Source organism: Lontra canadensis, unplaced genomic scaffold (genome assembly GCF_010015895.1).
Source record: "Lontra canadensis isolate GAN:19392208 unplaced genomic scaffold, GSC_riverotter_1.0 scaffold4, whole genome shotgun sequence".
Taxonomy (NCBI): domain Eukaryota; kingdom Metazoa; phylum Chordata; class Mammalia; order Carnivora; family Mustelidae; genus Lontra; species Lontra canadensis.
In genome coordinates, this window is record NW_022630998.1 from 35,717,487 (window position 1) to 35,730,877 (window position 13,391).

Below are 13,391 nucleotides of genomic sequence, written 5' to 3' on the forward strand. Positions count from 1 at the left end.
AAAAATCACACATTTATAAGCAGTGATTTCAATCATGTTTAACCACAAAAATATTAAACAGATTCATTTCTTAATCCAGATGATACGGATTCCATGAAGTTTCTGTAGGCACTTCACTTTCCGTAGAATTTCTTGTTCAGCAGGTATATGAGAAGGTTCACATTGACTTTAACCTTATCAAACATTTTCATTACAGCTACTCCTTCATACTGCATCTGAAGTAAATCCTGAAATTGTGAAGATCATCATTAAATCTCAAATTTGACATTTTGCACATTTAAAAAAATTCTAGAAGAATCTGGGGACAAAAATAAGATTCAGTTGACCTAACTATGGAGTATGCATCAAAATCATTCAGTTAAAAGCACAAGCTAGTTACAACACAGATTATTGGTCCCCACCCACCAGACGTTTTGACTTTGTAGCTCTGGGGTGAGGCCCAAGTATATGCATTTTAACAAGCTCCCATGTGATGATGCCATTGTTGGTCTGAGTGCCATACTTTGAGAATCACTTACCTAAATGGAAGAAGATAGATTTTTAGAATTGATAAGCACTGTATAACAGAAAACCACCTCCAATTAATATCAGATATGTATTTATACATATATATATTTATGCATATATATAATACGTTTTAATTGAAAAACTCAAAATTCAAATATTCAAGCAAGACGGAGTATATCCTTTAGAACAATGGTGTTTTCTAAAGTGGAGCAAGCAAGGAGATTCCTTGAGGAGCAAAAAGAATATGAGAACTTCTATTTATTCTTATTTTTTCTCATTCTTTAAACATCTAGATTTTGTGTATGTATTTTATAAGGTATATTTGGAGTATAGTAATATATAGTAGCGTGTAGACTTTACAAGTAAGTATGTGCAAATGGGGATAAATGATCATGTTATGTAGTGAAGTTCTAGGATAGAAATTTGGGGAACCCTGTATAAAGCAAGTCCTTCCTGATCTAGGCTACTTCTGCTCCTGTATTGAGAACAAGTCCTTACCCTCTCAAGTCAGGTCTATTGTTCTGTGTTGCACTGCCACCATATAAACAAAGGAAATCAACTCTTGCTAAAATCAGAAACTGGTCTGATGCATATGCATGAGATAAGCAGTGATGTCTCATAATACCACAGGAGAGGGGGTCTTTCCCAAATATAAGATATCATTCTTGAGCTGTCACAGCCAAGTACCCAGACCTCATTTTCTTGTTCCTAGCTCTGGAAACTTCTTGGCTTTTTTTTTTTTTAAGATTTTTATTATTTATTTATTTGACAGAGAGAGAGATCACAAGTAGGCAGAGAGGCAGGCAGAGAGAGAGGGAAGCAGGCTCCCAGCTGAGCAGAGAGCCCAATGCGGGGCTTGATCCCAGGACCCTGAGACCACAACCTGAGCGAAAGGCAGAAGCTTAACCCATTGAGCCACCCAGGCGCCGCAAACTTCTTGGTTCTTAATGATAACGGCTTTACCTACATTAAACAAGTCTCCCTACAGAAGTTGGAATCACCTTTGAGAGAACTTTGGCTGTTCTTAGTTGCCTCTTCTACCTCTTCAATGACCTCCAACTGTACACAAGATGAGAGACACATGTGCATGTCTGCAGGGGAATCAGATGGGCCACCAAGGTGGAGAGCAAAGAAGATGACCAAACTTGTGAATAGAAGATCTGATTTGAGACTTAACCTCACCATTTCCTATTTTATGACCTTGCAACTTCACACAATCTCTCTGAAGTTCTGTGTTTTTTGTGTGTAAATTGGGAGAACACTGCCAACTTCACAGGGCTGCTGCTGGGGAATAGGAGATCAAGGTCTATAAGCTCTTTGTACGCCACCCATGCCTTGTCAGGATTAACTGGAGTCTTGTGAGAGGAGCAATGGAACCAAGTGATGAGAACTTGGGACTCCAGCTGCCTCTTGTATAATGAGCTCTCTCTGAACCTCAGTTCTTCATCTGGGAAAGGAAGACAGTCAACCTTGGAGCCCTTGATGAACACTGGCCATTATGTGTGCACGGAGAATGTGCAAGGAGAACATCTTCACTTAAGTCACACCCCCCCTGTTAGGTATACTGCCAATACCTACGGGATTTAATTAGGAGATCATCTTTGGGAAATGAAGGGAGAAGAGGATCTAGAAACAATGTTAGAAGTGATTTCTCTGAATTCTCTCATAAATTTCTGTCCTGTTGCCAGTCCTTGTCTCACACTGAAGACCTGGCCATCATGTCCTCTTTGGTAATTCATGTGATAATATAATTGTCTGAAGGCTTTATGTATAAACAGAAGTCTTATTTTATTAGCTGTTAGATGAAGGGCTGGCTGCTGGGACAATTAACCTCTGCAGGGTCCCATGATTAGTAGTGCCCTGCACTTAGTTTAATGCTCTGCTCTTACTAATTTGAAATTCTCAGTAATTCTGAATAAGGGGCTGTCCATTTTCATTTTGCATCAAGCTCTACAAATTATGTTGCTAGCCCTCGTGATATGTTAAAGACTTTAAAAATCTGGGCCATAACAGCCACCTGTATGCAGCTAAGGAGTAACATTTCACAATCAATTATGTGTATAGATGAATGGCATGGATAGTTAATCTTGCACACTGAATCCTTAACAAAGGAACAAATGAAGCTTGGCATTTGCACCACTGTTCCAAGGAATTCCCATGAGGCCTCTCTGAACAGGTGTCTCCTAGTCACTTGGAATTCATCTGTCCAGTTGATGTTGCTTGGCCTTGGATCATTTCTTTCTTGTCAAACACATGATAGGTCTTTGCCTAGAGAAGAATGACTAACCAAGAAAATTCACTTTGGAGCACATTCTTTTCTCTTTCCATATTTATCTAAGTGGTATCTAGGGTAACTTAAGCTTTTTAGTGAAATTGTTAGATGGATACATTTAGTGACTTTAAAAAAATTTTTTTTTTAAAGATTTTATTTATTTGACAGAGAGAGATCACAAGTAGGCAGAGAGGCAAGCAGAGAGAGAGAGGAGGAAGCAGGCTCCCTGCGGAGCAGAGAGCCCGATGCGGGACTCCATCTCAGGACCCTGAGATCATGACCTGAGCTGAAGGCAGAGACTTAACCCACTGAGCCACCCAGGTGCCCCCATTTAGTGACATTTAAAAAAAAGTAGAAAACAATACTGTTTCCTTATGTACATTTTTCATAATTGCACATTATCTTTCATTTTCCCTCTAGACTCTAATTTACTCCATTATTTAAATGGCTTTATCATACTTAGTTCCAATTTCTCTCTCTTTTTTTTTTAAATTTTATTTATTTGACAGAAAGCGATCACAAGTAGGCAGGCAGGCAGGCAGAGAGAGAGAGGGAAGCAGGCTCCCTGCTGAGCAGAGGCTCCCCGCCGCACCCCGCCATGTGGGGCTTGATTCCAGGACCCTGAGATCATGATCTGAGCTGAAGGTAGAGGCTTTTACCCACTGAGCCACCCAGGTGCCCCCTAATTTTCTCTTTAAGCTACAAGGAATGGTAGACAGAAAAGAAGGGATTGGCATCTGCTCCTAGGAGTGGGGGAGTCATTCAGGGCTCTCGGCTACTGGCTCCGCAGGCCGTGAGGCTAGAACTTGCCACCTGCAGTGGTTTGTCAAGATGGTTTGTGTAGATACATACAGAATACCTGGGATCCACTTTACCATTAATTTGGGACCCAGGTATTTAGGTGTTATTTCCATTTAAAATCTCTTAATGTGAAAAAGAAAAACTCAAATACTTCTTATTCTCCTTCCTTTTAAAAGATTTTATTTATTTATTTGACAGAGCAAGGCAGAGACAGTGAGAGAGCACACAAGTGGGGAAAGAGAGGGAGCAGCAGACTCTCCCACTGAGCAGGGAGCCCGACTGGGGCTCAATCCCTGGGATCATGACCTAAGACCAAGGCAGCTGCTTAACTGACTGAGCTACACAGGGGCCCCTCAAATACTTCTTTTAACCGATCCTATACTAGGGATTAAGAAGAGGTTGGGAGGAAATAAACATTTGGTTGCACACTCCTTTTATTTTCTGTTGTTGTTGTGGTTTTTGGACACGGAAACTGGATGTCGGTCACAGTTTCTGTTCCAAGTGTATTTAGCTTAAATGTGGTTCTTCTGAGAAAAAGGCAATAATTCAGACTGCAGACACCATGTGTCTACTTATAGATAACTATCTTGCACGATGTCTTTCATTCTTATCATCCTAAACATTTAACAGATATTTTAAAAAAGACATTTATTTCAGAGAGTGAGAGAGAAAGAGAAGGAGAGAGAGAGTAGGCATATGGGAGGTGGGGGAGATAATTTTTAAAAAGATTTTATTTTTTATTTATATTTATTTATTTAAAATATTTTATTTATTTATTTGACAGAGAGAGAGATCACAAGTAGGCAGAGAGGCAGACAGAGAGGAAAGCAGGCTCCCTGCTGAGCAGAGAGCCTGGTGGGGGACTCAATCCCAGGACCCTGAGATCATGACCTATGCTGAAGGCAGAGGCTTAACCCACTGAGTCACCCAGGTGCCCCTAAAAAGATTTTATGTATGTATTTATTTAAGATATTATTTATTTAATTTATTTATTTTGGATTAATTTGAAAGGGAGAGAGAGAGCATGCGAGCAGGAGGGAGAGGAAGAGAGAATCTGAAGCAAACTTAGTGCTGAGTTCTATCCCATGACCGACCGCGAGGTTAGGACCTGAGCCAAAACCAAGAGTTGGATGCTCAACAGACTGAGCCACCCAAGTGTCCCCTAAGCATTTAATTGATTTAACACACTAATGTAAAAGTGATCCTAAGAAGGAGAAATGAGGTCAGGAAAGTTCTAATACTGGGCCTATGTAGTCTTGGAAAAAATCAAGTTTCTAATAAAAGAAAACTTTCCAGCCTTAACAGCTCTCAATACTTTTATACCATGGTTATGCTTTAAGTTTCAAAAAATGGAAACATGCCTTAGAAACACTGGCCACTATGGTTTGCCATCTAAAAGCATTTTAGGTTCCAATATTTTGAAAAATCAGAGATTTAAAAAATCATCAATGCTTAAAAAGCTAATATTGGCAAAAAATTCTTCCAGGGGTCTTCTGGTGAACCTCACTGTTATGAAGGTCATAAGCCAGGGGAGGCAATAAATGACCCACATTATAAAACTCACCCCCCCACTTTGCAGAAATCCCAGCTTACCTGAATATTGAGCTGTACCTTTTCCATCTCAACACCAAGGAATTTTGATCTGACATCAAAGATGCCCACATCTTCAGTAGATATGATATCAAATGTAACATTTTTAAACCTAGTGAAGAAAGGGACACTTACACGTGCGGAACTGCAAATTTATATGTAAAGCTGACACAAGTTAGCGGAATCCTTAGTTTCCATGCTTAGTGCGAGGTCCACTGTGAAAATTCTAAGGAAGTCTCAGAAACCTCCCAACATCCCCCTTCCCACTCTGCTCACTGAAACTAGGTTTGATGGCTCTTGTTGGGACTGTAGCGAAGAGCATTGAAGTAGGTCCTTTATTACAAAAGAAATGCTATTAAAATATGGCCCTGTTCTTAAAGAACATAAACAGATGAAGCATGTTCTCTGAGTGGGTGTATTTGGGAGAATTTTTGCAGGGATGAATGGAGTAGAGGCCAGGTCTGCAGAGAAGGCCGGAGCCAGAAAGCAGCACACATGGGGAGTCTGGCTTACCCCCGCCCCAGCAGCGATGGGGCACAAGACTCATGGTCCCTGTAACATAGAGAATCCACTGGAACGTGGTACAGGGCTACAGAGGAGGGTTTCCATTTTCCCCTCTAGGTCAAATGCACACCCCAACAGCATACCGCATGGCTCTGACCCATGTGTTGGCACACAGCTTGTGGCTTTGAAATGAGAATGGTACTATCTTGCCCTTGTAAATAATCCTTATCATTCTAGACCAAAAGACAGCTTTTCATTCTCACTGATATGATTCAGTTCTTTTGGTGGGAAAGGGGAGGCTGGCAAATCCAAACGCACTGGACCAGCCATGGGAAACCCAGTGACCACCTGGGCACTTCCTACAATCCATAGCACCAGATGCTTGGGGTCTGATGGGAAGACTAGAGATTACAACACGTGTATTTCCCCATCATCTGTAATTGGGGGTAAGCCTTGATAGACCAAATGAAGCTCTCTTCAAAGGCCACAGGAAGCCAAACAGAAGAGAGTCAGACTTTATGGGCATGATTAAAGGGCACTTGTGTTGGGTGTAGATTCTGGGTCATACTCACTGGTTTGTCTGAAGGTCATCTATCCCCAGGAGGACACCCTTCTCATGCAGCTTTGCTGCCGTGTACCTCACCGGCTTAGATCTCTTCGCCCCTTTGGGTTCTCCTTTCCCATCTAGTTTAATTGATCTTCGAGAATTTCTGACAAAATAAGAATAAACTGTGTTATCATGATGGTAAAGTCAGAGGCTTCTAGGGGTGCAGTAAGCATGCTGGGGTGCCCACCACAGTTCCTACTGGGCCTCACTGCCCTGAATATGAAACTTTCTATTTTGCAATAGGAGGTGACAATTTTCCCTAGACCTTAAAACCTCACTACTGAAATCTAAGAGGAAGCTATTTTTAAAGTGACTGAAGTTTGAATGATAGACTAACATTTTTCATAAAACTTGCCCTCTATTTTTTCAGGCATGTTGAACTACATGGCTATATTAAGTCATTCTGCAAGCAGCTTTGGTTCATTAATCTCAACTGCATACTCTTAAGTAAAGGTATTACTAAGATTTCTTTAGTTTCTTTAATAAATACTATGTGGCCAGCAATGTTCTAAGTACTTTATGAATAATCCCCACATTTGCAAAATTGACATTTCCATAGGGCTTTGAAATAAACAGATTCCTTTCTTATGGTTTCATTTACCTCTCCTAACAATGCTTGTGAGGCTAGTCCTCCTCCTGCCACCTTAAAGATGAGAAAATTGAAGTTCGAGAGAAGTTCACTGGGCTAGGGCACAGATCACATAATATAAGAGTAAATTAGAATGCAAATCTAGCTCCCCTAACTGCAGACCTTGTAAAAATGCCTTCAAGTAGTTGCAATAAATATGAAAAAAACAAAAAACAAAGTACAAAAACAAACAAAAAATCCTAACAATCTTATTTCTACTGGGTATTATTAGGTTGATCAACACCTTCTTTCCAGGAACAGAGCAAAAGTAATGTACAGGCTGCAAGCAAATGAATTAAAATTCAGAGCCAGTGGGGCCCAAATAGATGGGGTTTAATTCGCTTATCTCCCTTCATCAAATCTTCTATGATTAATGCAATTGATTCTTCTGTACAGCACCATTTCCTACTGTCAATTTGACTATATGGATTACATGAAAATATTGCATTACATATTTAAAAGGGTAATTAAAATTCGATTAGTATTGACCTTAGTCTAGGAGTAAGAACAATTATGAGCAAAGAATACTCATTAAAAGTGGCTACGTCGTGTATAAAAAATCTGCAATATGTATGCTAATGGGTAATGGGAAACTGCCAAATTTTGTCTTTTATGTCAATAATATTTTTTTAAAACCACTAAGCAATTTTAAAGGTTTTTAAAATTTGAGAGAAAGAGAGAGCAGGTACGGGGGTGGGTGGTGGTTAGTAAAGGAGGGCAGAGGAGAAAGAGAATCTCAAGCAAACTCCCTGCTGAACACAAAGCCCACAGGGGTCTCTACCTCAAGACCCTGAGATGATGACCTGAGCCAAAATCAAGTCAGATGCTTAACCGACTGAGCCACCCAGGGGCCCCACTAAGCAGTTTTAAATCATTAGGGTGGGTGCCTGGGTGGCTCAGTCATTCAGTGTCTGCCTTCAGCTCAGGTCCCAGGGTCCTGGGATCAAGCCCCACATTGGGCTCTCTGCTTGGCAGGAAGTCTGCTTCTCCCTCTCCCCCTCCCCTTGCTTGTGCTCCCTCTCTCTCAAAATAATAAATATTTTATTTATTTATTTATTTATTTAATACATATTTTATTTATTTATTTATAAATAAATAAATAGATCTTTAAAAATCTTAAAAAAAATCATTAGGCTGCTTTCCACTGTTAGCAAATACCAGGAGTTATTTAACAGTTTAATATTGTCTATTGTAAACATTCAAAAAACAAGAGTAGCTTTAATTTTTATCAGTGTTCAAAGGCACCTTTGACTAAAACAGACAAAAGGAGAAAGGAGAGTGCTTCTGCAGGTGTTAAAGTCCCTTGCTTAAAATACAACAGACGGAGCTACTTGAATCCCAATGCCAATGGGCAATTCAAAAGGTCCGAAATGCACTTCTGACTTCTGAGATCACAGAGGCAAATCACAAAACCGAGGTTCTAGTGTTTGGCTATTAAATAAAGCAAGCAGTTTGCTTCCAAGCTGAACTGTCCAGGATCATAGAAGAACAGATACCCCTAAACACTAGGACACCATAAACAGACACAGGATTTTAACTTACCTTCTCTTTAAGTTGTCTAAACAAGTCTTTATGTAGGTGTCATAATAATTAATCTGGTCTTCATAAAATGCTGCCTTCTCATTAAGTGCCTTCAGGGTCTGCTGAAGTTTGGCTAACTCAGCTTTCCGAAGCTTACGATGTATTCTTTGATTTCGAATGTCCTAAAAGAACAAGTCAAGGCTATGGTACGAGATTTAAGAAGTTGACTTTATGATATTGCCAATGTGGGGCAAGAAGAATGTGGACTATTAAATCCCTATTTGTGACCATTAACCTGTAGCTTCCCTCAGTGACCTTAATCCCTGAACACTAAAGTGTCCCTCCTTCCTCGCTTATACTCCAGACTGGCAAGGGTCTGTATTTCACTTTAACAGAGTTGCTAAGGTTTATTTTTCCCTTGATGGAAAAACAGAGAAGCATTTCTGGAATAACCATACAATTAATTTGAGAAAAATAGTGTTTTAAGAGGGGCCTAAAGAAGACTGTCCCAGGAGATACAAATTTCTTCAAAATGTGTTCAACATTCCACTTAGAAGAATATTTTACCTGGAAAGGTTTACATGTATAAATCAATGCATTCATTTTAGAAATAAGTAAAAAAAAATAAATAAATAAAACAAAAAGCCTCCTAAAACCCCAAGGAGCTTTTCTATCTGGAAAATATTTCTCAAAGTTTGCAAAAACAACTGAGCTCTCAAGACTGATTGGAAAAATTTTACTCTGGTAACTATTCCTTCGATTTAAAGAGAGTTCAGAGAACATTAAGTTGTCCAAGCTGTTCACAACCTATAGGAACTAGGCTATATTTAAACTTAAAGACATAAGATTGATTTGTAATTCTAACTGGTAAATCATGAAAATGAAAATGTTTTATTTAAGAAAACAGTGTTTGTTTACTATGATTTTCCTCATGTGGACAAAACAAAACACATTCCCCTAGGAATCCAGATAGACATGCACACACCTTTAAATAACAATTCTCCAATAAATAGAATCTTTTAGAGGATGCCTTCATGGTAACCTTTTTTTTTTTTTAAAAGGCAAAAGCATTAATTTCACTACTAATTATTCCCAAAGAGAAATACTTTCCACCCCAGAGCTATGGAAAGAAATCTGACTTCCCCTGAGTCACTTAGGGTAGGAATACTAAATCTACTGCTCTAAATGACCCTAAATTTCCATGGAAGAAAGAAGCCAAGTTGATTTTCCACCAAGAAGGTAACAACATTTACTTCTGTCCTGATCACTTAACTGCCTTTAACATCCAGACCCATTTTAATTTGCATAGTTGGATAAAAAGAAGGAAAGATCGTTTTGACACAAGTATATACTTCCTTATCCTTGGCAAACAGATCTCATCCATTTCCTGTGATGCTTCCTCACACTAATTTGAGATCCTTTTCTCAGGAAGTTTCCCAACTGTGAAAATATAGGCTGAGAAAACAGAAAGTGCCCTTGAAATGTTAACTGCATTTAGGCTCAGCTGCTCAGAGGACATTCTCAAGGACGTGAGTTACTACCTCAGTGGCAGATCCTAAGAGCAACTGGGCTATATGACAACTAACAAGAAAGAACTCTCATTGAAATGTCATTTCTAAAACTAGTAAGTATTGGGATGCCTGGCTTGCCCACTTGATAGAGCATGTGACTTGATCTCGGGGTTATAGGTTTGAGCTCCATGTTGGGTGTAGAGATTACTCAAAAAATAAAATCTTAAAAAAAAAATCCTCAAACTTAGTAGGTATTGCTTCAAAGTATAGATGAAATTTGTCTATTAAATTTCCCAAGCATTTATTTCTGGTGTGCGTCAAATGTCCTAATGACGCAGGGAAGTTTTGATATTTCTCTATTAAAAGTCATCAATGGCTTTGAAACCTTTGATAATCTGTAATATTGACCATGGCAATACAACTAGGAGTCTGTTATGTCACCTGAGAGAGTGCCTAGCATGTGACCAATGATTAACAAATGTCTGCTAAGTGAAGAAGTAAGAATACTATTTCCAAAAACCTTGGCAATCTCATTGAGAATGTCTTGGTATTTATTCTTGGATGACACGTGTCCAGTTTGTTCCAATGTCCTGAGGTTCCTCTGGATTTTCCTCTTCTTCTGCTCCAGGGGTAGCTGTGCATCTTCAACCATAGACTGACTATGCTTCATTTCTTCTGGAGCCTGGGAATCTATAATTGCTCGGCTTACCATATCTCTGGCATGATCTGTCTCCTGAAAGGGGAATATCAAGATACTGACTTTTCTCTGGTTCTCTAGTCTCACAAATTCATAAACTGTTCAGGCAAGTTCATGTCAAAATAAAATAAAATAAAATAAATAAAAGAAATCCTCACATCAGAGTCCAAAGGCCAGAATCAGCTATGTTCTTCATGGATTTTGAATAGGTCTTCGGGAAGAAATTATTTCAACTTTTTGAGAAATATGGCAATGGTGGCAGGCCTATTTCGAGCAAAATTCTCAATGGCTACTTTAGTGCTAAGATGAGAAATCACCTTAGTAATGAACATATTATAGTGGATAACTGATATTTTATAATTCTCTGGGTGGAAGGATTTCAATTCCTGGATAGTTCAGCTGAGGGAACTAAAACTACATTATTCCTTAAAACACAGCTATTCAAACACCGTGAACATCCAGAACCCAACTGAACTCTCACACATCTGCCATATTTATGGAGATTGTTAAGCCACAAGGGCAGAGACCTTTATTTTAGGAAAGGAATAATTCTCAAACTACCAACTCTGAAAAACCTGCAGGGTGTCTTTGAGCCAAAGGAAGTAAGAATATTTTAGTTCATCCCAAGTTCCCAAATAAATGATTAGTAAATGAACAAATGAATTTGGACAGATGAATGAATGAATAATGAATAAAAACAATGAATAAAATGAATAATGAATAAAACAAATGAATAAAAACAAAACAAAACAAAATCAGTAATAAAAGGAGACTGGTGATCTTTCCATTTCATTGTATTAGACAACTGACTGACACAATATAAAGTCCAAGGATACAGATATAATTAGATTACAGGTAGATCAATATCTCGTACACGGGAATAGTTTATCAGGTCAGTGGTCAACAATAGTATCTGCAGGGCTTAAATAGATTATTAGACACCTAATAGTGCTGGTTATCATTCTACTCACTTAACATGTTTTAAATCACTTGTTTTTGCTGTCAGTTAAACACTATTATTATTCCCATTTTATAGTTGAGGAAACTGAGGCAGAGAAACCCTTCTAAGTGCCTAGAATTAAACAGTGAGGAGGTGCAGGACTGTAGTTGATCTTGGAAGTCTGCATTCTTGTGACTATGCTACATTTGGAGAAAAATTAAATGTTCAATAAGGACAGTAGGATATTCTGCCTACATTGTTTAACAATACTCACGTTAACAAACCCCAGATAACTTGAAGTTTCATTCTATATATTTTTTGAATTAAAATAGTCATTTCTTGGCAACTGATTAAATGACGATTTATTCAGGAATGGGGTGTCTGGGTGGATCAGTCAGCTGGGGATCCGACTCTTGATTTCCGCTCAGGTCATGATCAAAGGGTCATGGGATCGAGCCCTGTATCAGGCTCTGTGCTCAGCAGGGAGTCTGCCTGAGGATTCTCTCTCTCCCTCTTCCTCTGCCCCTCTCCCCACTCACATGCTCGCTCTCTCTCTCTCTCAAATAAATAAATCTTTAAGGAAAGAAAGAATGATTCAGGAAAATTATGAGTAGCTCTGCTAAGAAGTACCTAATTAGATAATTTTGATAACTTTTGTTTAGAGAGTGGCAACTCTCTAAAAAGCCATAGGAGTGAATTAGCTTAAGTCAGAATGAACTGAATACACGACGATGCATTTTAGAAGATGTTGATAACAACATTAATGCACGACTGTTAAGAATTTTGAGTCACTTACAGCGCGATGACGGTTCTCTGGCCTAACGTGCTCAGGACATTCGCTTCTGAAGCATTTGGGAAAATGGTTTTAATGTGCGAGACACGTTTCAAGTGAGCAAATACATAAGATATGACAGGTATTTTTCTCCATCCTACTGACCAGAACTATCTTTATCCACTGTCTGATAAGGTTTACAGTGAACATTCAGAGGCTTTCAAAGACCTAGAATTATCTTCCTAGTCAAGGACAAAATTACACTCAACATCCATTTGGTGCTGCATTTTATATTTCATTCCCATTCCAAGGAGTTTACATTTATGACTGAACTCCGCTGCCAGAGTAATACAGAAACTTCTTCACTTTCAAACCATGTCAGTTACACTGTCTTTGTGGCAACAGTAAACACCGGACATGAAGGTTAAGAAAGTCAACTCACATAGACGGTACTTATTATCTTACACTCAAAAGGCCAATTACCTGTTGTGTCGTTGCTGGTGTCTCCAAGATTTCTGGCAATGTGTTCCCTGGCTGGTTCCGGATCACATCAATTATCAGCTTCTTGGTCCTTACAAAATGGAGAAGCAAGAGACAGAGTTTCAGAAGGCACTCTTGCTGAACCACAATCTGCTCCCCTGTGCTTCTCTATATGTATTACACGAATGCACATAAAAATGAAGCTTTGAAGATAACCCTTTAAAGTAGAAGAGTCTTTCGGAAATTCACATGTGCTCTGAGGCAAGTTTGTGAACGCTTTATCTTCAAAGTCTGGGTTTTACATACTGGATGTTGTGGGATTATGCTGTCAGTAACAGGGGGACGAGTATGTCATTCGATTCCTTCTCTAAGTACTTTTTCTTCTCTTTAGACGGAGACAACTTCTGATGAGCAGGAGGGCTGCGCTGCCGGTATGGGTTGCTACCGCAGAGGATGCAGGAATGATAGCTAATACCCTCTTTCCCGACTTTACTAAAATTGAAGCTTCTGAGCCTGTTTAGTACTTTATAAGCCCTTAGGGGCCAGGCCAACGGTTACTCT

The 13,391-nt window shown here is 39.1% G+C and overlaps 1 protein-coding gene across 4 annotated transcripts in view; it reads right to left on the bottom strand.

Annotated features, from left to right (window-relative positions):
• IQGAP2 (IQ motif containing GTPase activating protein 2) overlaps positions 1–13,391 on the bottom strand; it is a 277,729-nt gene continuing 264,338 nt past the window's right edge. For all 4 annotated transcript variants that reach the window (XM_032848144.1, XM_032848125.1, XM_032848135.1 and 1 more), the window contains 6 exons: positions 12,834–12,921; positions 10,462–10,674; positions 8,452–8,612; positions 6,247–6,384; positions 5,174–5,282; positions 1–227 (listed from right to left, as the gene is read on the bottom strand). In XM_032848144.1, coding sequence (XP_032704035.1) covers positions 114–227; positions 5,174–5,282; positions 6,247–6,384; positions 8,452–8,612; positions 10,462–10,674; positions 12,834–12,921 — 823 coding nt within the window. In that variant the 3' untranslated portion in view covers positions 1–113. The remainder of the gene's footprint in view (positions 228–5,173; positions 5,283–6,246; positions 6,385–8,451; positions 8,613–10,461; positions 10,675–12,833; positions 12,922–13,391) is intronic.